General features: G+C 47.6%; 2 protein-coding genes and 1 long non-coding RNA gene across 3 annotated transcripts; all 3 read right to left on the minus strand.

Moving 5' to 3' along the window:
* Positions 1–796: 796 nt before the first annotated feature.
* LOC127294277 (digalactosyldiacylglycerol synthase 1, chloroplastic) lies at positions 797–5,892 on the minus strand. The gene is made up of 7 exons (XM_051324061.1): positions 5,344–5,892; positions 4,452–4,484; positions 3,029–3,116; positions 2,444–2,925; positions 2,098–2,364; positions 1,608–1,957; positions 797–1,512 (listed from the first exon to the last, which is right to left on the minus strand). Exons 1-7 carry the CDS (start codon positions 5,764–5,766, stop codon positions 969–971), a joined length of 2,187 nt encoding a protein of 728 aa, XP_051180021.1. The 5' UTR covers positions 5,767–5,892; the 3' UTR covers positions 797–968.
* A 339-nt stretch (positions 5,893–6,231) lies between these two features.
* Positions 6,232–9,222, minus strand: LOC127294278 (pentatricopeptide repeat-containing protein At2g22070-like). Its single transcript, XM_051324062.2, has one exon. The coding sequence runs from the start codon at positions 9,165–9,167 to the stop codon at positions 8,586–8,588; it is 582 nt and encodes a 193-aa protein (XP_051180022.1). The 5' UTR covers positions 9,168–9,222; the 3' UTR covers positions 6,232–8,585.
* Positions 9,223–12,151: 2,929 nt separating this feature from the next.
* LOC127294280 (uncharacterized) lies at positions 12,152–14,368 on the minus strand. Its single transcript, XR_007846517.2, has 3 exons — positions 14,294–14,368; positions 14,017–14,197; positions 12,152–13,247 (listed from the first exon to the last, which is right to left on the minus strand). It is a non-coding gene; the product is annotated as an uncharacterized lncRNA (long non-coding RNA).
* Between the last annotated feature and the right edge of the window lie 5,853 nt (positions 14,369–20,221).

The following is a 20,221-nucleotide window of genomic DNA, read 5'->3' on the forward strand; positions in this document are numbered from 1 at the left end:
AAGACCAAAGCTCCCAGAAGAAATAACGCATGGTCCAAACCACGACTGGGATGCGTTGGAGATCCTAATCCTGTCTCTGGATTTGGCTCCACTGTACTGTAGGCACATTCAGGTTTCAGAGCCCCCACCACTGCACTCGTCCAGTCTCATAATGGCTGACACGAATTCTCCACCACACCGTGCCGCACTGAACTGCAACATGGTGCTCACGGCCAGCCAACAGAGCAGCAGGCATCGCATTGCATCACCACTCCAAAGTCCAAATCCAAAATAAACCATTTGCAATTCGCAGATACCGTACAGTTAGTGGTGGCGGGGCAGAGAACGGCCCAGTCATCAGAGGCCAGAGGCCCAGAGCTGCCAGGGGCACCAGCCTACCTACCTAGGTGCGGCGGCGGGGCCACGGCCAGCACATGCTGATAAGAGTAGTAGGCAGGAGTGACATTTACCAGAGGCCCGTATCTCAGTGATCACAGTGCATCTACACAGCAATGGTAGGCCGTGCATTGTACTACCAGGCAGACATTCCAAGCTCTACCTGTCACGAAATCATGGTACTAGTACTGCGTACCAGCACATCGGAGTAGATAGATGGATGGATAGATAGCAACAGTGGGGCAGCCAGTGAGTGCAACAGTGCAACCAGTGCGGTACACGCATGCGGGGAGGAGGGGCAAGGGCAGGCTAGTTTTGGTGCAGACACAGGGACATGGGCATAGGATTCTCATTGCTACTGTACCACCCAGACAGAGATACTATGAGCGAGCCAGTGAAAAGGGTATCAAAACTCAAGACATCAGAACTCAAAACTCTTTACCATCTCTAATGCTACAAGTGGTTTGTAGTTTTGTAATAATGATAATAATGAACAGGGCTTGCCTTTGGCATCAAGGAGAGGAAGAAAGAACAACTAGTGTCACAGATTACATACCTATCTATGTACTCCTACTAATACTAGTGGTTGTGTCTTACCAGCCATATACAGGATTCTGTACCTGAGGAGGCAGCAGGTGCAGGTCCGAGCTATGTTGCTTGTTGTAATTCAGGGTCCCGGGTATCGCCCCGGTCGACAGCCTGAGGAGCTCGTTGCCCGTGAAGCAGTAGTGGGCGAAAGCGAGCCCGCCATCTACAATGTCCGACATGTTTGGCAACGAGGCTGATTTCCTCATCTTCCCGTCGACGCTGTTAGCGCGTCCGGAGGTGCTGGCAGAATCAGTACTGTTGTTCAGGACCTTGTCCAGCTCGGAGTGCTCCATAAACCTCTGGGTCGCGGCCTCCCACGAGAGGTTGTACCGTTGCTCGGCAGTGAGGGGCTGGGGATCGCGGGTCATCGCTTCCTTCACTTTGGCGACGAAATCCTCCGATGTTGTGTATGTCAGGCAGTTTGGGAACAACCTGAAGAAATCATTGGACGGGTGATCTGCGCACACCACAAACTTACCCATGGCTAGCGCCTCAGCAGTTGCCGTGCACAGGACATCGCTTATGCTTGGGTTTACGAAAACTTTGTACCTGGAGAAAGAACAAACAGAAGCATTCAGATCAATGACATCAAAGATGCACGTAGAAGGCATATGCATTCCAAGCAGGATGGTTCTGGTCTGTACCCATGAAGAGAATCATCTGCATGATCCCGGCCTTTATGGAAATTAAGATTTAAATCCAACTTCTTGGCAGCTGATTGCACCTCAACTGAATCTTCACCATTTCCGTAGACATCCAGTTTGAAGCCATCCAAATCGGTCTTGTGCTTCGCAAGCAAATCTATCAGTTCTCTGTAGCCTTTGGCCCAGACCATCTTCCCCAGAAAATAAGCTCCTTTGGACATGGACTGCTGCCCAGACTCCCTCTCTGCTGCTATTCTCTCCCCCACCTCCAGAAATTTGGGATTAACACCATGTACGTTGCAGATCATGGACCTCGCTAGATCTTGAGTAGCTCCAGATAGTCGCAAAATCTACATCAGATTGATACCATCAGCTCGGAAAGGAAAAACAACCTATCACAGAGTTACTGAATATGTGTATATGAAGAAGTGTTCACACTGTTCGCATTCAACATCACAATGAACACATTAGTCATATTATACTTAATTACCTTATGACAGTAAGCTCTGGCAACAAGGTTGTTAATGTGCTTGACAAAAAAAGCTTGAACAGCACCATTCTTCTCTCTTTTGATATACTCCAAGTAATTCGTATGCACAACACCAACAACATGATTAAATTTATCGGTCCAGCGCTTCCCATGGTGGTACCAGTTCAGATGCTCAGGCTCTTCCAGAATTGCTATGTCGGCTTCCTTTGATGGTATAAATTGTGAAGTGTCCCCAGCAGGAATTATACTTCTCCTTTCTTTCTGAAACTGTAGTTGGGAAAAATAATGATTAGACAATTAATACACATAGCGTTTGACATACTGAGTCGAGAAAAGAACCCTCTACCTTTCCAGGGTAGAATGATATTTTGAAGTCCGTTTTAAATCCAACCCTTTCTTCCAGCCAATCCCTTATGTATGTTTCTTGGTCTTCTGGGGAACTAAAAGTCATGTTATTGGGATAGACGAGCTCTTGATCTGACTTGCAAAGCCAGGGAACCATTAGGGTTACATATTGCTTGGAAGATTTAGCCAAGTACGCAGCTCGAAACAAAGGGTTTACAGCAGTTCCCGTCATCCAGGGAAGACTGGCTGTAGTGACTATGGCGACATGCCTCTTGTCAGCTACATCATACTTTTGCCCATCATCCCAAAAACCACCTTCATAATTATGTCCTGTACTTTGTAGGATGCTAGCTATCCTTAGATCAAGATCATCACAAACATTATCATTTCTGAATGAAGAGTGTTCACTAGTTGACAGCAGATCATATGCAGAGTGGTCCTTGCGCTTGCTGCACAGAGACTCCACCAACTTGTCACACACATCTATTCGACACAACAAAGAATAATTAGTACAACAGAAGCTCAAACACATCTATTCCAAAATTCTGCAGACATAAGATCATCTAACTACCATCATGCCCTGTACCTCTTTTTATACCAAGTTGGTCAAACAATGGTCCAGATTGCTTTAGAAAATACGCAAGGAGTTCATTTAAATCCAATGGTGGAACTTCCTGCATTAAATCAATACTGATTAGGAAACGTATAAAGCAGAAACAGATTGCTCATACCAGGATAGGCATGAATGCAAATGTGTGAATGTATGCACACTACATTGTTCAGTTAGAAGAAGTTTAATTAAGGGACAGTGCGCATAGGACTCAGCCAACCAAGGCCCACGAAACTGAACTGTTCCAACATGTATTCATGTATTACTTTCCTCCCCCTCTACATGACTACATTTATCAAAGTAAACCTCTAGTAGAATTAAGTAGATGATGCAATTAGAAGAAAAACCGCATCTCATGAGACAAGTGCTCAAGCCACTATAGTGTGTCTGGTAGGACAAAGAGATCCCAAGAGGAAGGCCATGACGGAGACACTCAACTACTCAAGAGGGCATACATTCTATGGCTTTGATGGCTGCAGGCACACGTCCACATTTAACAGTCTCTCTTCTGACTTGGGAGAATGGAAGAGAGCACTTTTATTATCAATTTTATCTAGTAAGAAGACAACTGAGTACTGCTATGGATAATAGGTTTCTTGTATTTTTTAAATTCTCCGTCTTAGTACTGTTTTGATTTCGTGTGGCATGGCGAACAACGCAACACCCCTATACTCCACAATGTTTCATATCATTACCATTGCATACATACAGACTAAATTATGTTCCCTTCATCGAAAGGTTAAATCGGTTTATCGTCATGCTTTCTGGTACCACGTTGGACACACACATCAAAGAGAAAGCCAGGTTGTGGGCCAGAGCAGGCGCCAAAGGGCTCAGGGTGATCCTACCGACGACATGGGATGTTCATTAATCATCTTCACTTGTAATCGATGCCTCCTAGGAGGATTGTAACAAAGCCTATCTATTCAAAGAAATGAAACACAAAGATCCTTTGCATTTTCTCGAAGAAAAGCTGACACTTAATAGATTGAAGGCTAAAATCCCTATATACCCCTGCAAAGATGAAGAAAAAATCTACATCAATGGCATGTAGCCACCCTCTGTCTCTGACAAGTGGGTCTAGTCTAGGGGTATGTAAGGTTTACAATATTTTGTAAGGGCATACAGGATTAATTTTTTCCTAGATCGTACACCCATATTTGACCTTAATTCTGAAAACAAGAAAATTGGTGCCACTTCCAATATTTAGTATTGCAGTTGTAGGTATTGTCACAATCAATTTTGTTCTTCAGAAAACATCTCTTGCAGTTGAGGGTATTGCACGGTATTCATACAGAAAAGTGTATTCATTGACCCTGATAAAAAAGACACTAGCATATGCGCAAAAAGGTGATGCTCGAATGCACAAAGCAACATAGTGAGAAATCAGATGACTAACCTCAGATGCTTCAGGTGCAAAGCTCATCGATTTCTGCAACAGGAATCGCAATGGTACATCATTTTAGTGTTCTCATAGTCTCATAAATATGTACTCAATGACAATCAGTAGAACAGTTGCTAGAGCAGGCTGCAATAAGTAAATCCCAGAACAAGCTTAATTAAGGTAAATGCAGTGCAAAGCAAACTTGAACCATATGACTTTGCAAATGATAAATGTGCAATTTCAACTGCAGATTTTGTAGAAAATTTTTAACGCATCATTCACACCGCACACAACGTATGAGTATCCTGCGGTGATTCTGGTGTGCTGGACTTCCAATTTGGTTCCAGATTATCATTTTGACTAGAGGTTCCATTATCAATGCATAATATAACATGAAACCGCCAAAGCTGGGTGGGCTCGAGGCACCACTAGAGAACATCCTCATTTACTTCGGGCATGCATGTTTCTTACAACACGAGCCTTAGATTATTTACACTAGTAAGTAGATGGTATTTGAATTCACTTTGTTCAGAGCAACTAAGAACAGACAAGGCATGAAACTACATAAGATTCACCCCCTAGCTATGTAATTCTTAGACTCACTTTTTCAAATATGCAAGTACAAGTATGGACCATAACAACAAACTTCAGATAAGGTGCTACAGAGGATGAACTGTCGAACACCTAGCTCAAACTTGTTGGATTGCAGCGCCTAATGTTTCCTCAACATGAGGGCAAAAACTCAATAAAATTGGCTCGATTCCGTTCACATGAAGCTAAAATTTCAGAATCCAATTGGCTCGATAATAATAATGTTTCAGAATTGAAAACGCCCCAAGCATGTGTTGAAATTGGTGTACAACTGAAACGACAAGGTTCAGTCGGGGGAGTGCGTAAGTACGCTTACCAAGCTGAGCTTGACCTTGTGGAGCACGTCGGAGGCCTGGTCCTGGCGTTTCCGGTCGAGGTCCCTGAGGCGCGACTTGACGGCCCGAATGGGGTCCCACACCCCGGCGTCCTCCTCCTCCTCCTCCCACTTCCAGCCGGCGGCCCTGGCGCCCCACCCCCTCCCGACCTCGGCCTCGAACGCCTTCCCAATCGCCGACAGGTCGAGCCGCGTGGAGCCGGGGGAGGAGGAGGATGTGGTGTAGGCCCTGCGGAGGCGCGCGAAGAGGTCGGGCTCCGGCACGGGCGCGCTGAGGAAGGTCTCGAGCTCCCCCGCCCGCGCGCGGATGAGGCGCAGGTCCTCCCGCAGGCTCCGCGAGATGAAGGACAGCGCGCCCTCCCCCGCCGCCGCCGCCGGGCGCGTGTCCACGCCGAAGCCGGCCATGGCTTGGGTTCTGCGCCTGCTGGTGGTGGCGGGCGAGGCGGAGGCGGTGGTGGTGTGGGCGTGTGAGGATGGGGGAGGGGAGAAGGAGAGGGAGAGGCAGAGGGAGGAGCGACGAGATTTCGCGGGGCCCCGACCCGGCGGCGTGGACCCGGTCTAGGGGAACGGAAGAGAAGGCGAGGTTGCGCGGCTATGTTTGTGCCATCTGTGGGACGGGAACGGACGGCCCCGATTGAACGACAGGGGAATCGATGGTGGTGGACGGTTTGGACCTTTTTTTCTCGATTATTACGCCTTTTTATAGTTGGAAACAGGCTTCAGGTTTGAAAATCACAAAGATATGAAAGTGCTTTAGGAAAAAAAAATGGAGTATCAGACTAATTGTTTGTTACTCCTTCCATTCCATATTATTTGCGACAGCTAATATGAAACTAAGTGAGTACACGTGAATCTCGAAAGCGTGGGCATCTTACCTAAATCAACATGGTAGTGCGTAAGTCAAAAGGAAAACTCTGCCCAGGATAACACTAAATTATCAGGGATTGCAAATTGCAATTATCAGGATCAGGCCAAGTTTTTCTTCTGCGCCCGTGAAAAACAAAGAAAAGGCAGACTTGATTTTGCAAGGTAATCCGAAATTCAGTTAGAAAAAAGGACAATACAGGACTTACCTATCTACCACCAGCAAAAGAAGGACACGGATGTACAAAACACATTGGCTGTATGCGGTACAATCAGACCAGCACGGGTAAACCAAGGGTGAAAGCAACGCCAAATGTAGCTTCGCACGGCGGAGTCCTCAGTTTGGAGCATTGCAAGCTTGCACTCCAGCACCACCCGCTGAACCGAAAGCAACGGATGTGCTGTTCTTGGCAGACAAACCGTCCACCAAACGGAACCATGCCACAGGGTCTGAATCCGGTAACTTCTGCGAATGCGAAGAAACCCTTCGCAGGAGCAGGAAAGCGCCATGACAGGCGAGTTCACCGTCAGTACTTCCTCCGAGGATTCACCTGGAAGGTCCTCCACTCCTCCTTGCGGTGGCTGCCAACCACTGATTGTTTGTTTATCTATCATTTTGATCTATCAGCATCGGTGCAGCAATGTCTGGCACAGAGAAGAGCTGCTCTCACAACCACAAGATACTCGTCACTGTATATGAAATTGCACTAACACTACCCTGCTTTATGAGTCCGCCAAGATTTAAGCGTGGAGGATAGGATGATTCTCCTGAATTTATCGCTTTTTTTCATTCTAGCCTTCCATCAGGCCGCAGTTGTTCTGCCTTGTACCAGCCAAGCCCAACTCTCTATTTTCTTGCACCCATGTGCAAGTCAGCTGGAGGATTTCAAAAGCTTCAGTCACATGCCAGACAGATGTTTCACATCAACTCAAGGATTACATCACAAGAATTAAGTTACTCAAGCATCAAGGCACATATGTACAGAATAAGATGTGGTGATCGCCATGGTAGCAGGCACAAGAGTGAACAGAATAACCATTATGAGGATCTGCCTTATAATGGGTACACTGAACCATTGCAGCAAGTACAATTTCCACCATGAGAGAACGCCAGCACTCCTGAGGCATCTTAAACTGAATCCTAACAGACCTCACCACAGTTTCTCGGCTCCATTTCTTAGATTCACTCATAGCAGAGATATCACCTTGTTTCATAGGTCATTGGGATTCACGACTTTGCGCTGCAAGATGCAAAACTCAGTAAGCACACTTGCATTAGTTTGACAGTTCATGGAGTTCACAAAGATTTAAGCATGGATCAGAATGCTGATGCCCCTGGATGTATCCCTGCTCCAGCTAGTTTCCTATCGGGCTGCAGTTCTGTCTTCTACCAGCCAAGCCCAACTCTGCATTCTCTTGCACCAATTTGTACGTTATCTGGAGGATCTTAGAGCTCCTGTCAATTGTTCTGTCAGTATGTTGCGCGAACTTGAGGATTGCATCACAAGGGCAATTGAGCAAAGTTACTCAAGCATCAAGGCAATTTCCATGGCAGCAGGCACAAGTATCTTTAACTGAATTCTAGTAGACCTCCTAAAAAGTATTTCTCAAAAAAAGTATCTTTAACTGAATTCTAGTAGACCTCGCAACAGCTTCTCGGAAAGTCATGGTTCCACTACTTAAATTCATCATAAAAGAGACAAAATCCTGTTTCATAGGTTACTTGATTTGCGACTTTGTGCTGCAAAATGCAAACCCAGTAATAGGCTTCCCTTAGTTTGATAGTTCATGCAGTTCTGCCACAAAATTGATTGAAAACTGCCCCTCCATAATTCAGTCAAGTTTGACAAGCTCTTCTATTAAGTTAGTGACTTCTCTTTGTGTTGCATTTTGGCTGCTAGGCTCTATCAAGATAACCTGAGAAATCACACTCTAGAAATGAACACCCATCATCGAGTTAATCCAGGAGCTTACACAGTCAGGAATGAGAAAAACGATGGGATCCAAACTGTAGTCTTACTCACTTTATAGCAACCTGGTAGATGCCTTCAAACTGTGCTTCCATAAGGTCAATCAGTGAAGTGTTCTGGCGCTCATGTGGTTCCACTACAAAAAATTACATATCGGTCTTACCACCCACGACAATCACCGGCACAGACTTCTATTTCAGATTCACCAACCAGGGGCTTGTGTCATACTACTGCATTACTGGATGAACTTCAAGAACCACCAATGCAACCATTTGTTCTCAGCTTCATATCAAAGAAGCCGGTGTGTAGACAGTGGATGGAGTCATGGAGATGAGATGGACATCGACAAACACAATGGTCAGTTGGTCAAATATCATACCCGCAAAAAATTCAGGCAATGCCATGCCCGTGCATCAACCTGGCCACTCTCTCGGCCACATCGACGCGACCGTGCACCCGGCAAGCTGCCAGAAGCACTGCAAAGATAACCCTGTCCGGGCGCGCCTCCATCCGCGCCACCAGCCCCTCAGCCTCCTCAACCTCCCCGGCCCGTCCCAGCATCTCGACCATGCATGTGTAGTGCTGCAGCGCCGGCCTCCTCACCCTTGCGAACACCTCCCGTCCCTGGCTCACCATCCCTGCCCTCGCGCACGCGGCGAGGACCACCGTCACCGCTTTATCGTCCATCTCCCCCTCCAGTCCTTGGAACAGTACGAGTACATCCTGGCACCGTCCGTGCGCCGACATCGCGCTGGCCAGCGCGGTGCGCGCCGAGAGCGTCTGCTCCTGCGCGGGCAATCCGTCGAACACGCTACGCGCGGAGGTTGGGTCGCCGCAGGCGGAATATGCGTGGATGAGCGAGGGGACGAGGACCGCGCCCCGGCGCAGCGCGGCAGCGTGGAGGGAGGCCACGAGCGGGAGGGACGGCAGCGAGGCGGCGCGGCGGAGGAGCGCCGCGTAGTGCCGCCGCATGGCTAAACCGGGAGGGAGGGAAGCGATTGCAATTTTGCGCCAGCAGCTACACCGTTCGATTAATAAAAGGCTGTGTGCATCACCACGATGCAGAAGCCGGGGATCCCCCCCATTTCGAAAAAAAAGCTACACCGTTCGATTTCTCAGATTGAGTATCACGTATTGCTGTCTCGAACTTTCTTTCCCTTGTCTTATGGCTTAGAGCATCCCAGCCGTTGGGCTCCTAGGGCCGAAATCCGGCGCTAGATATAATTTTGGCATGGAGAGACCATTTTTCCAGCAGCGAGTCCAGGATGGATGAAAGTTTTTGACGAAATACGACAAATTAAGATAAAATTGGGCGATACTTGTTCAAACATAAGCGAAATTTAATGATATTTAACATATATAGGCGAGTTCGTACATAAATAGGCCAAATTCGTACATATATTTGAATTCGGCGATGGGATAACTTAAACTTAAACTAAAATTGGCCTTCTACATGCCGGGCGCGTGGCAGCGTCGGCCGGTAGATGTCGTCGTCGCTGCTCTCCTCGAGCTTGATCAGCTCGACGGTCCTGGGCGCGACGTTCCTTCCGGCGGCTGGTGCGGCGGTGCGGACGGCGAGTTGCCGCGCGGCGGCCAGAGTCCGGCACCGCCGCCGCTGCTGCTCCGCCTCCTGGCGCCCCCAGTCCCGCCTGGACCACTCCAGCGCGGCGTCGATGGGGAGGCTGTTGTCGGCGGGCACCAGGTCCTGCAGCGACCTGGCGATCGCCTCCTCCACTGCGGCGTCCTCCACGCGCTTGGCCTCCACCTCGGCGAGCTGGTTGGCAGCGGCGGCGGCCTCCTTCTTCGACGACTTCCTCTTCCGCCCGCGCTCCGGAGAGGAGGGTTGGTCGCGGATGACGAGGGCGCCGCTCCTGCGCCCTCTGGTCGGCGGTGGAGACGTTGGCTCCTTCTTGACGAAGGTAGGTGTCGACGGACACGCCGTCTCCTTGATGAAGGTCGAGGGCGCAGATCCGCCGGACCTCGACGCGGACCTCGACCCAGATGAGGAGGAGTACGGCGTCATCCTCCTCGGTGTCCAGGAACTACCGTGTCGGCGCCACACGGTAGCCGCCTGCGGCGGCATCCCCAGAGGGGGGTAGTTCCCACCCTCGATGTGCGCGAGCACATTCGCGAGGGTGCGGTTAGCCGCGCTCCACCACCGGCGGCGTTGTTCCTAGCGGGAGGAGGAGGGGGCCGTCGTAAGCGGCGAGCTCGTACCTGCGCCGGAAAAAGTCGGTCCACGCTTCGTAGTTGTCGGGGAAGAAGCGTGGCTCCGCGCGCTGCTCGTCACTGAGAGTGACGAGCACCGCGTCGATCTCCGCCTCGAGGGCGGCCCGACCAATCGGTGGCAGCGGGATCAGGATGCCGCCCGCGCTGAGTCGCCATCCTCCCGTTGTGCGGAAGTCCGGTGGCGCCGGGTAGCCCGCCATGTGGAGGAGCCGTCCCTCCCATTGGTGCAGAGAGCGGCGGCCGAAGCCATTGTTGGCCGCACCGTCGTTCGCCATTGCTTGGTCGCCGCTAGTTCGCTCGAGATCGGGGAAGATTTGGGGAAGGTGAGAGCAGGGAGCGAGTGAATGCGGGGCAGACACGGTAGTTCGGCGATAATAGAGGTAGGCGCGCGTGAAACCGAAGCGACGGCATTAACTCGCCGCGTGGAAGCTACGCGTCCGACGAAGACTGACCGGCGGCATGCTTATACAGCGCACGGAAGACGATGCGATGAGGACGACGATCGATCTCTCTCGCCGACAAGTTGGGGCCACCAGACGCGTGGGAAGTTTCCTCAGCGTTTCCCGCGCTTTCGTTTCGTCCGGACTCCCCGAGCGCTCCCCGGAGGCCGCGATGGTCTGGCTCTCCGGACGGATGAAAGGTCTAATCCAGACGAAAACGAGAAACCGGGGGCGCGACTAGACCGTTTTCGTCCATCCGGATGACAAAACGCTGGCTTGGGGACCTCGTCGGGGAGACGGCTGGAGATGCTCCTATGGGTTGAGATGATATTTTTACAGATTGCTCAGGCCATTGAACATATAATATCTAAATCTGTACTGTCAGAAAAATATCTAAATTTCTCAAAAAAAATATCTAAATTTCTCAAAAAAAAAACTGCACTAATAAACATATATAAATATGTAGAAAAACATATCTATAGGCCATGTCAATTTCTGTAAAAGAACATGCATAATGATAACGCCACGAATCAGGTGGTAGGATAAAATCAGACCCTCCCCCCACACCAAAAAAAAAAAACAATAAGACTTCCAGATTTCGTGTAGCCAAACTTTTATCTTTCAGAATTTGACAACTATGATTTGGGAAAATGTGTTTATTATTGTTTTTAAAAATTGTACTGTACAATTAAATTGGTGAGTAATAATTTTAAAATATTTTTTTTAATGTCATACTCAGGTGTGAAAGAAGAGCAAAAACTTTTCGTTTGTTTCGGCGGGAAATAGAAATAGAGCACAAATATTGAAACGGAAAATGAAACTAATGTAAGTTATGCACAAACACTGTATGTTACTACAAAAAATGATCTAATAAAATTGAGAATGTTGTTTAAAAAATTATTTTGTGTATTGTACTAGTTATTTGGATGTTGTAGTGAAAATGTTAAGTGGAACATCTTAGAATACACATTTCAGTGATGTTTTAAGAAAAAATATTCATGTAGTTTTTCTTTAGTGATATTCAAGTAGTATATGTTTTATTTACTATTGTGAGGTTTAATTTCAATGAAATATAGGGAGCAATAGCCATTGTCAGGATAGAAGAAATAATAAAAAATTGTATAACAGAGGTGTAAACAAAAAAAATTGCAAAAAAGTATTATATTTTAGAATAAAATGAAACTTCATATTTATCTTCATATTTCCAGCACAATATGGCCCAATACATACAAACATGTTTTTTTTGTCAAACTCAATTCTATCGACCAAAAAAACATATTACCCTCGTGATCCTTTGGTAGTACCCTCGTAGTTGTCTTCTACCAAACAATACAAAGGGCACAGATGGACTACACAAACATTGGATGTATGCAGAACTGCAGTGCAATTAGACCAGCACGGATAAACCAAGGGTGAAAGCAACGCCAAAAGTAGCTTTGCATGGTGGAGTCCTCAACTTGGAGCATTGCAGGCTTTTGCACTCGAGCAACACTCAGCGAACCGGAAGCAACGGTTGTGTTCTTCTTTGCAGACAAACGTCGACCGAAGGGAACCATGACATGGGGGTCTGAATCCTGTACCTTCTGCGAATACGAACAAACCCTTCGCAGGAGCAGAAAAGCACCATGACATGCGAGTTCACGTCAGTATTTCCCCTGAGAATTCAGCTGGAAGGTCCTCCACTCCTCCTTGCCTTGGCTGCCAACCACTGATTATTTGTTTATCTATCATCTTGATCTGTCAGAATCAGTGTAGCAATACTGACGGCGAGTTCACCGTCAGTATTTCGTCTCAGGATTCAGCTGGAAGGTCCTCCACTACTCCTTGCCTTGGCTGCCAACCACTGATTGTTTGTTTATCTATCATCTTGATCTGTCAGCATTGGTGGAGCAATGTCTGGCACAGGGAAGAGCTGCTCCGACAGCCACAGGAGACTCGTGGTTGCATGTGAAAAATGTAGTAACACTACCCTGCTTTATGGTTTGCCACGATTTAAGCACATGTCACAGGTTGATGCCCCTGGATTTATCCATTTCGCCTGCCACTGCTATTTCCCCATTCCTCCCCTCGGTGTATATATTCGATGCCACCACAACTCCAAACCATCTCTGAACCAGAGTTAACGTCCCAACAATGCAGTATATGCATGGTACGCCACCTAGTAGCTAGTAAGGATAAGCAATTTGCCAGGGATGTTCATAAGGTGAGTGTCGATGTGGCACTTGGCGTCCGCTACCAAGAGAGTGACCAGCCACCGGAGGAAGCATTGACGGCAACTGTGTGCTAAAAGGTATTGGCAGCACAAATGCCTGTGATGGAGGTGGATGCGTCATCCATCCAAATGCGGCTGTGTTATACAAATGGTGTATTGGATGAACGTTCACTGGGGATATCAGCAAAAGCAGAGTTAGTAGGAGTCAAGAACTCAAAAATATTACTAGAATCCACGAAAATTGAGTATTGTGGATTTCATGCAAGAGTAGTACTATAAAAGTTCACTTTTAAGTTTTAAAACCATGAGCTGTTGAAAATTGTTAGTCTCCTTCATAATCACATCATACACTAAAAGCTACACATAAGTCTCACCACACCAACTTCATGTGCAGCTGCAGGCTACTTTCCCCTTCCAAGAAAAGAACTACTTCAGGTGATGGTTTCCACTCCGTATTATTTACTTGGCATAATACAAATGGATTTTATGACTAAATTTTGTTATTCATTACTAGTCATGTTGACAATAATGCTCAAGAGACCACTATCAGCGCCACAACTTGAATAACGATCATTATCATTACAAAGATCATTTTAGCATGATCAATTTATAAGATCATCACGTCTTGCAAAACTTTCAGGCTCAGAAACAAGGTGTCGATCACTTGAATGCCATGAAAAGTCTCGCCAACTTTGTATCCAAGATAAAATAAAAATGTACAGCAACTTATCATGCTACACTTGCAACTATAATCTATAGCAAGAATGACAGGCTGGTGAGTCAATTTTATATACATTCCAAAAAACATGACTAAAGATTTGTAAGGTTAAAAATTTACCAAGAGCAAACAAATTTTCCCCGCAAAAAAAGTTTAACAGGAGGAATCGTTTCAAAATAGCTGTATAAATAAGGGGCATCACAATCTTCACCAATGTTATACCTGATCCCGGTGAAAACGAACTAGGACGAGGTGTGAAATTAGCTAGGTATGTTGGCTGCGGCGGTGATGGCCATGACCACTGGTTGTTGCCACAGATTGAGCGTGTACCACCAGCATACTCATAATGACTCCTACTGTAGCTAGCCATCATATCCGACAAGCAAAAGTTCTGCTGGGGTGTCTGGAAAGGAAACATGTAGACTGTTAATTTAACTGCATGGAGATGAAGAATGGACACTTCTGTCACATTAATGATGATATACAGATCGATACATACCAATGAAATATCAATATTTGACCTAGCATTCTGGGCTTGACTGGGTGCACCGATTACATCCTGGGCAGAAGACCTGAAACATAAGTTCCAAGAATGAGAAGACCTCAAACAGTCATGTAAAAAGAAACAATGGAGATTATGGAAGTTCTCTCGAAGGAGTAAAACTTGCCTTAGACATTCATTTTCAGTTATGTTCTGAGAGTGGCTTGCTTGAATAGTCTGGGGCGGAGTTGCATTCACATTCTCAGAGTTACTTTCTTGTACAACCTCAGGCAAATCTGCATTTCCCAGGCACACGAAAGGCAGTTAAATTCAAGACAAATCATTGTAGTAGCCATCACGAAATAAGGTTCAATGTGAAGCTGAACTGCACATTCAAGCTATTATTTATTAGCCAGTAGTTCAATGCATAGAGCGGCTAGAGCCACTTGAACGATGCAAAGGGAAACTCGTGAGTCAACACCATCAAGATTTAGCCATTAACAGGTCTCCTTCGTTAAAGGAAAATGCTCCGTATCAGGCGGAGGCACGGGAGATCGCAGCCTCCGGGCGCTGCACCGTACCATTCACCGATCCGCCCACGCGCGATTCGTTTTCCCAACCAACCATAAACAAATCGGCCCCACCTTATCTTACTTCGTCTTTCCCAAACCACTACTTTTCTCATCCCGCCATGGCTGCGCGTCCTTGCTGCTCGGGCATCGCCGGCCTTGTTTCCCTTCGCGTCCCACACGTCGCCGACCGCCGCCATCTTGCATCTCCTCCTCCAGATCCACGACCCGACTGCTCCGCATCTGCATCCGCACTAGCGCAGGCGCATGGCCGGTCGCCACTTCGTGTGGTCGCATGGCCGGCCGCCACCAAGTAGTGCGCCGCCTGGGAAGGGCGCGGCGGCCGCGACGCTCCGCTGTCGCCGGAGATCGAGGCGGCGCCTTGCTCCCACGAATCCCGCCGTCGACGGAGATGGTGGCTGCGACGGAGGCCTGAAGTCCTCCTCATCAACTCCTGCAACCGAAACGGCCTCATCGCCGGCCGTCCCTACGGAGCGCCATGGCCGTTCCTCACGGTGGTGTTGCTGCAAGAGGATCATGCGCACGGCGGTGCTGCGAGGCTCAGGTGGTGACGGCGTGACCGGCGTGACCGGTGTGTGGCGAAGATTCATATGGTACCGGCCATGTCCGGCGGTGCTACCAGCCATATTGGTGGAGATGTAGAGTCATGTTGCTACAAACGGTTGACGTCGTTGCTACATAGGTCTCCGTGCGGAGTTGCAAATGCTTGATGCTATTGGTGCTATGAAACGCAAGTATACAAACCGCCGACAATTTTGCTACAAAGGCCACCGGGTGGAGCTGCAAAGGCTTTTGGATAGAGCTACAAAGCTAGCCGTCGGATGCTCGATGTTATAATAGACAGTGACCGGAGCTGCGAACGGGTGTCGTCGATGTTGCAAAGCAATGTTACTGGGCTACTATGGAATAGGTTGGTGCTGCCGCGGTTGTTGCGAGGACCTCACCAGAGATCTCGTAAAAAAATTGTGATGCTACAATAGTATATCTTCTTTGCTACAATTGTTCTGTGTTGTTGCTACTTTAGTATAAAATTGTGCTGCGAGGTCTCCGGCGAGGTCTCCGTCAGGTCTCCGGTGAGTAGTGGAGGATGCTACGATAGTATAAACTTATTGCTTCAAATGTTTTGCTGGTTTGGTACTTTAGTATAAAATTGTTGCTACCAAGGCTCCGGCGATGTCTCCGGCGAGATCTGCCTCCAACATTTTTTTCTTTTTATTTCTAAGCGAATCTTTTTTGCTTCAATGAAGTAAAAGCGGGCTTTTTTTTGCTACAACGAAGCAATGCCTGAATTTCTGCCTTCTGATGAGTCTTTTCATTTTTGTTTCTAGGCGAACCATTTTCTGCTTCAATGAAGCAAAATCGGGCCTTCTTTTGCTGCGATGAAGCAAAGTTTGAATTTTGGCTAAAATTAGACACGTGCCATGCAGGGAAGCCGGAGGTTCGGTTGGTTGTGGCCTCCGGAGGATTACTAGCGCTGTAAAAATCAGCGGTGGCACCAATTACATCTCACTATTTTGCAGCTGGGCTATATCTGCAAGTGCTACCTCCGCTGGTTTCTTCCAACTCCTTGGTTAGTAAATAATCCAATAGTATATTTTATCCGATGCTTGTAACTGAGGAACTTGGAGGGCGACAACAGTCTATCAGCCAAATGTCTGACAACAATTGGCCTCTACGGGACATCATCAGAGTTTTGTGCAATTGCGCAAGGCAGTTACCGAATCCGACCCGATTCTCTCCCTCGGCACCCACCATGGATCGACCCCATAAAACTTGCTGAGCAGCGTCTGAAAAATCAGATCCTGCCATCGAGAGCAATGAGTGGATCCACCTCCGTGGTCGCCTTCTCCCTGAACCCACCCGCCGTAACGGAGCTGGACGCCTCTGAAGCCCTCCCGCCATGGATCCTCCTCGAGACAAGGGTCTACTTCGACCAGCGCGACAACTACACGGCGGCCAGCACCACGACAAGCAGAGACCAGCACGAGATCACCGTCTCCATCTGCTTGGCCGATCCGCCGGCGCTCTCCTACGTCTGCCTGCGCTGCCCTAGCCTCTCAACCAACAACTTCGTCGGCGAGCCTCGTGTTCTCCGCTCCGAGAAGCAGCTCCTCCTCCTCCACCTGCCGCTCACCTGGTCCACCAGCGGTGTTCTGAAGAGGTCAAACGAGTACTACATGTATCAGGTTATCCAGGGGAAACCCAAGCTCTCTCGTATCCCAGACCCGAATCCACCTAGTCTGCTCCTGCCGGATGATCTCGGCATTTACTGTGCTGCTGATGCTCCCGGAGAGTACATCCTCGCCGGCCTCTGCCTGACGCGTGATGCTCAGGCACACGAGCTCCACCTCTACTCGTCCAAGTCCAATGCCTGGACCATGAAACCTGCTCGCTTGGAGAATCCCAAGTTTGAGCCGCGTCTCCCTGTCACGCCGCACAAGGTGATCCCGCTGGGAGGAAGCCTGATAGGCTGGGTCGATCTTTGGAATGGCATTCTGGTATGCGACGTGCTTTCTAGCCGTCGGCGTCAGGTATTGCTGCGGTTCATCCCGTTCCCCGAGAGGTTGCCTGGGAACACGTCAGATCATCTATGCCCATGGAAGGTCCGGGATGTCACCTGCGCCAACGGATCACTCAAGTTCATCGAGATTGAGCATTACCCGGTACGGGCTGCGATCGAGAAAAGGGTGGCGGCAGATCCTCCAGGGCCTGTTTGGTTCCCAGCCACAGTTTGCCAAGCCTAACTTTGGCAAGTGTGGCAGCCACAAAAGTGTGGCTAGGATTTTAGAAGCCACAAAGTGTGGCAAAAGTTGGCAAAAAATTCACTCTATGACAAGTAGGCCATATGATTAGTGAATTGTGGCAGCTCTAAAGTGTGGCAAGAACCAAACACATGCCAAATTGCCAAACTTTGGCTTGGCAAAGTGTGGCTAGGAACCAAACAGGCCCATAATCTATGACGATCCACCCCCAGTGCAGGATCCTAATGACGATCTCGACACCAAGCCTCTTAGCATATTTGGTTGGAGGTCCGTCATATGGAATAGAGTGCTTTCCGACAACTGTTGGCGGCTAGGGTGCAATGTTGGTTTCCATGACATATTGGTTGAGAACCCAAGCCCTCCTTCTGCTTTGCTGGCTGGCGATGCAGCGGGAGACTCCAAAACAATCGACTTGTTACCATCTTTCCCCAACCTGAGCATCCATCGTGACGATGTTGTCCACGCGAAATGCTTGGTGAGGTTGGACGTCCTCAAGTCACACATGGTCTCCATTGACATGAGAAGTAAAGCACTGAAAGCACTGGTACCTTGTACTGCTGTTAAACTGGATGCCTACTGCCCCCACTTCCCCTGTGTGTTGTCAAATCATCTGAGCAACACTCCAGGTAATTACTGAGCTGGTTGCATTAAGCGCTATTCAAAACAAAGGCTATGTGCTTCTTTTGTCGCTTGTTGCATTTCTCTTTCTTTCCTGTTTTTTGAAAAACAGGAATAGAGTGTAATAATCTGATGAATAAAGAAATGGTTCCTTTACAGAAGAAAAGAATAGAACCTGGGGTTGGGGTCTAGGTTGGAGGTTGGTCCTTTTTAACGAAGGGACGTGCTAGGCGTCGGTCGGCGGATTCCTGAGCTAAAATCGGTCGTACTGTGTCCGTCGGATCGGCATCACACGGTTATAAAACGTACTCGCGTCACATCACACTGTTGCACTACTCAGGCGGGACCACTTGAGGTTAGACTGCCTTCCACCATGCTGTGCTGCCGTTGGCCAAGTGGGTGGACCCCGCAACCATGCTGCCACTGGTGCTGCTGACCTCTCCTTTGCATGCAAGCATGTGAATCTCCTGCCCGTAGACATGCATGCTAGTTGTTGCTAGCTGCCTAGCTGGTCCGGCGTGGTAGTAAAATACCCATTGCTATCCAAGACTCTACATAGGTAACTCGTATACATTAGCAAAAAAACGAAAAGTGAGCTACTTCTAAGTGTACACAGGAAAATTTGACTTCTAAGTGTACATAGATAGATGTTGTTAAAGTGGCTCAGGCTAGTAAAACAATAATGCTACAATAAATGTAGCTAAAGAACATTTTTTGTCACAAAATTGATTAACAACAAAAAATACAAATGATTTTTACAAAAATCACAAATGATTACAACAAAAAATCATGTATCTACAATAGTAAAAAAGTGGTTAAGCAACAATTTTTTTGCCGCAGAGTCATTTACAACAAAAATCGTCAACTATTTTTAACAAAAAATTAAAACATTTACAACAAAAACAATGTGTATTTTGAAAAAAAAGTCCGAGGCAAATACAACTTGTAGGTTAATGCATAGAAAACATTTACACCATCTCGTGCGTGCTTTCACAACAAAATTCCTACAGTTTAGTTATATTTTTAAATCGCTAATACAACATCAAACGTAGAGAAAACATTACACCATCTCGAGCTTGCTTTCACAACAAAATTCCTACAGTTTAGTTATATTTTTAAATCGCTAATGCAATATAAAACGTAGAGAAAACATTACACCATCTCGGTCCTGCTTTCACAACAAAATGCATACAGTTTAGTTATATTTTTAGATCGCTAATGCAACATCAAAATACTCGAGGAAAAATACATAGCAAACGGCTAGAAAACATTACAATATCTCGCTTGTACTTTCACAACAAAAATCATACGAGTTTGTTACAATTTTAACTCACTTATGTAACATCGAAATTTCACAGAAAAACTTAGCTGTCGACAACCTCGCAATATCTCTGGCGGTGACGCGATAGCTTCTTGGCGTTGTTGTGGGATGTTCGATGCATCGGTGTTAGCTTGAACTCTCCGAGTTTCGCGGCGACACCAGCTTGCGGCAGGCGCCTGGCGGCGCATCGACTTCCAGCCAAACGGTGACCATAGAAGAACATGTCTATTATACGTCTAAAAATATAAATAACTTATAAAAGTTGTCGTGTGCACGTAGCAAAGCATGTAAAAAGTGAATGCATGAGTAGCAAAAAAGGTTGCTATGATCGATGTCCTGGCCTAAAGCTGCCACTGCATACAATGGTCGTGGCAGCGCTGCTGCATATGCATGTAGGCTGCATGCGCATACGAAATGCGTGGGATCTACTACTGCCACAAAGCTACGGATCTAGCTGGGAAAGTCTAGTTCTGTGTGCAGAGAAATACAGACGGCTAAGCGGGAGAAGCATACGCGCGCGCGAGGGACAGAACGACCGATCGGCGGGCGCGATCGGTCGACCGATTAGAAGTGTTTCCCTATCTCTAAATCTTTTCTATTTCTCGTATACTCCTATTTCTCCTATACTCTGATGGACTCCAGTGTTAGAGTTGTA

This window comes from Lolium perenne, chromosome 4 (assembly GCF_019359855.2).
Source record: "Lolium perenne isolate Kyuss_39 chromosome 4, Kyuss_2.0, whole genome shotgun sequence".
NCBI classification, from domain to species: Eukaryota; Viridiplantae; Streptophyta; class Magnoliopsida; order Poales; family Poaceae; genus Lolium; species Lolium perenne.

Bases quoted from the DNA above. Each gene is read 5' to 3' on its own strand.
- LOC127294277 (XM_051324061.1), bottom strand. From the start codon at position 5,766: ATGGCCGGCTTCGGCGTGGACACGCGCCCGGCGGCGGCGGCGGGGGAG. The intron at 3,117-4,451 runs GTTAGTCATCTG...GATTTAATGCAG, and splicing joins TTGCACCTGAAGCATCTGAG to GAAGTTCCACCATTGGATTT. The intron at 1,513-1,607 runs GTACAGACCAGA...TTCTTTCTCCAG, and splicing joins GCAGATGATTCTCTTCATGG to GTACAAAGTTTTCGTAAACC.
- LOC127294278 (XM_051324062.2), bottom strand. From the start codon at position 9,167: ATGCGGCGGCACTACGCGGCGCTCCTCCGCCGCGCCGCCTCGCTGCCG.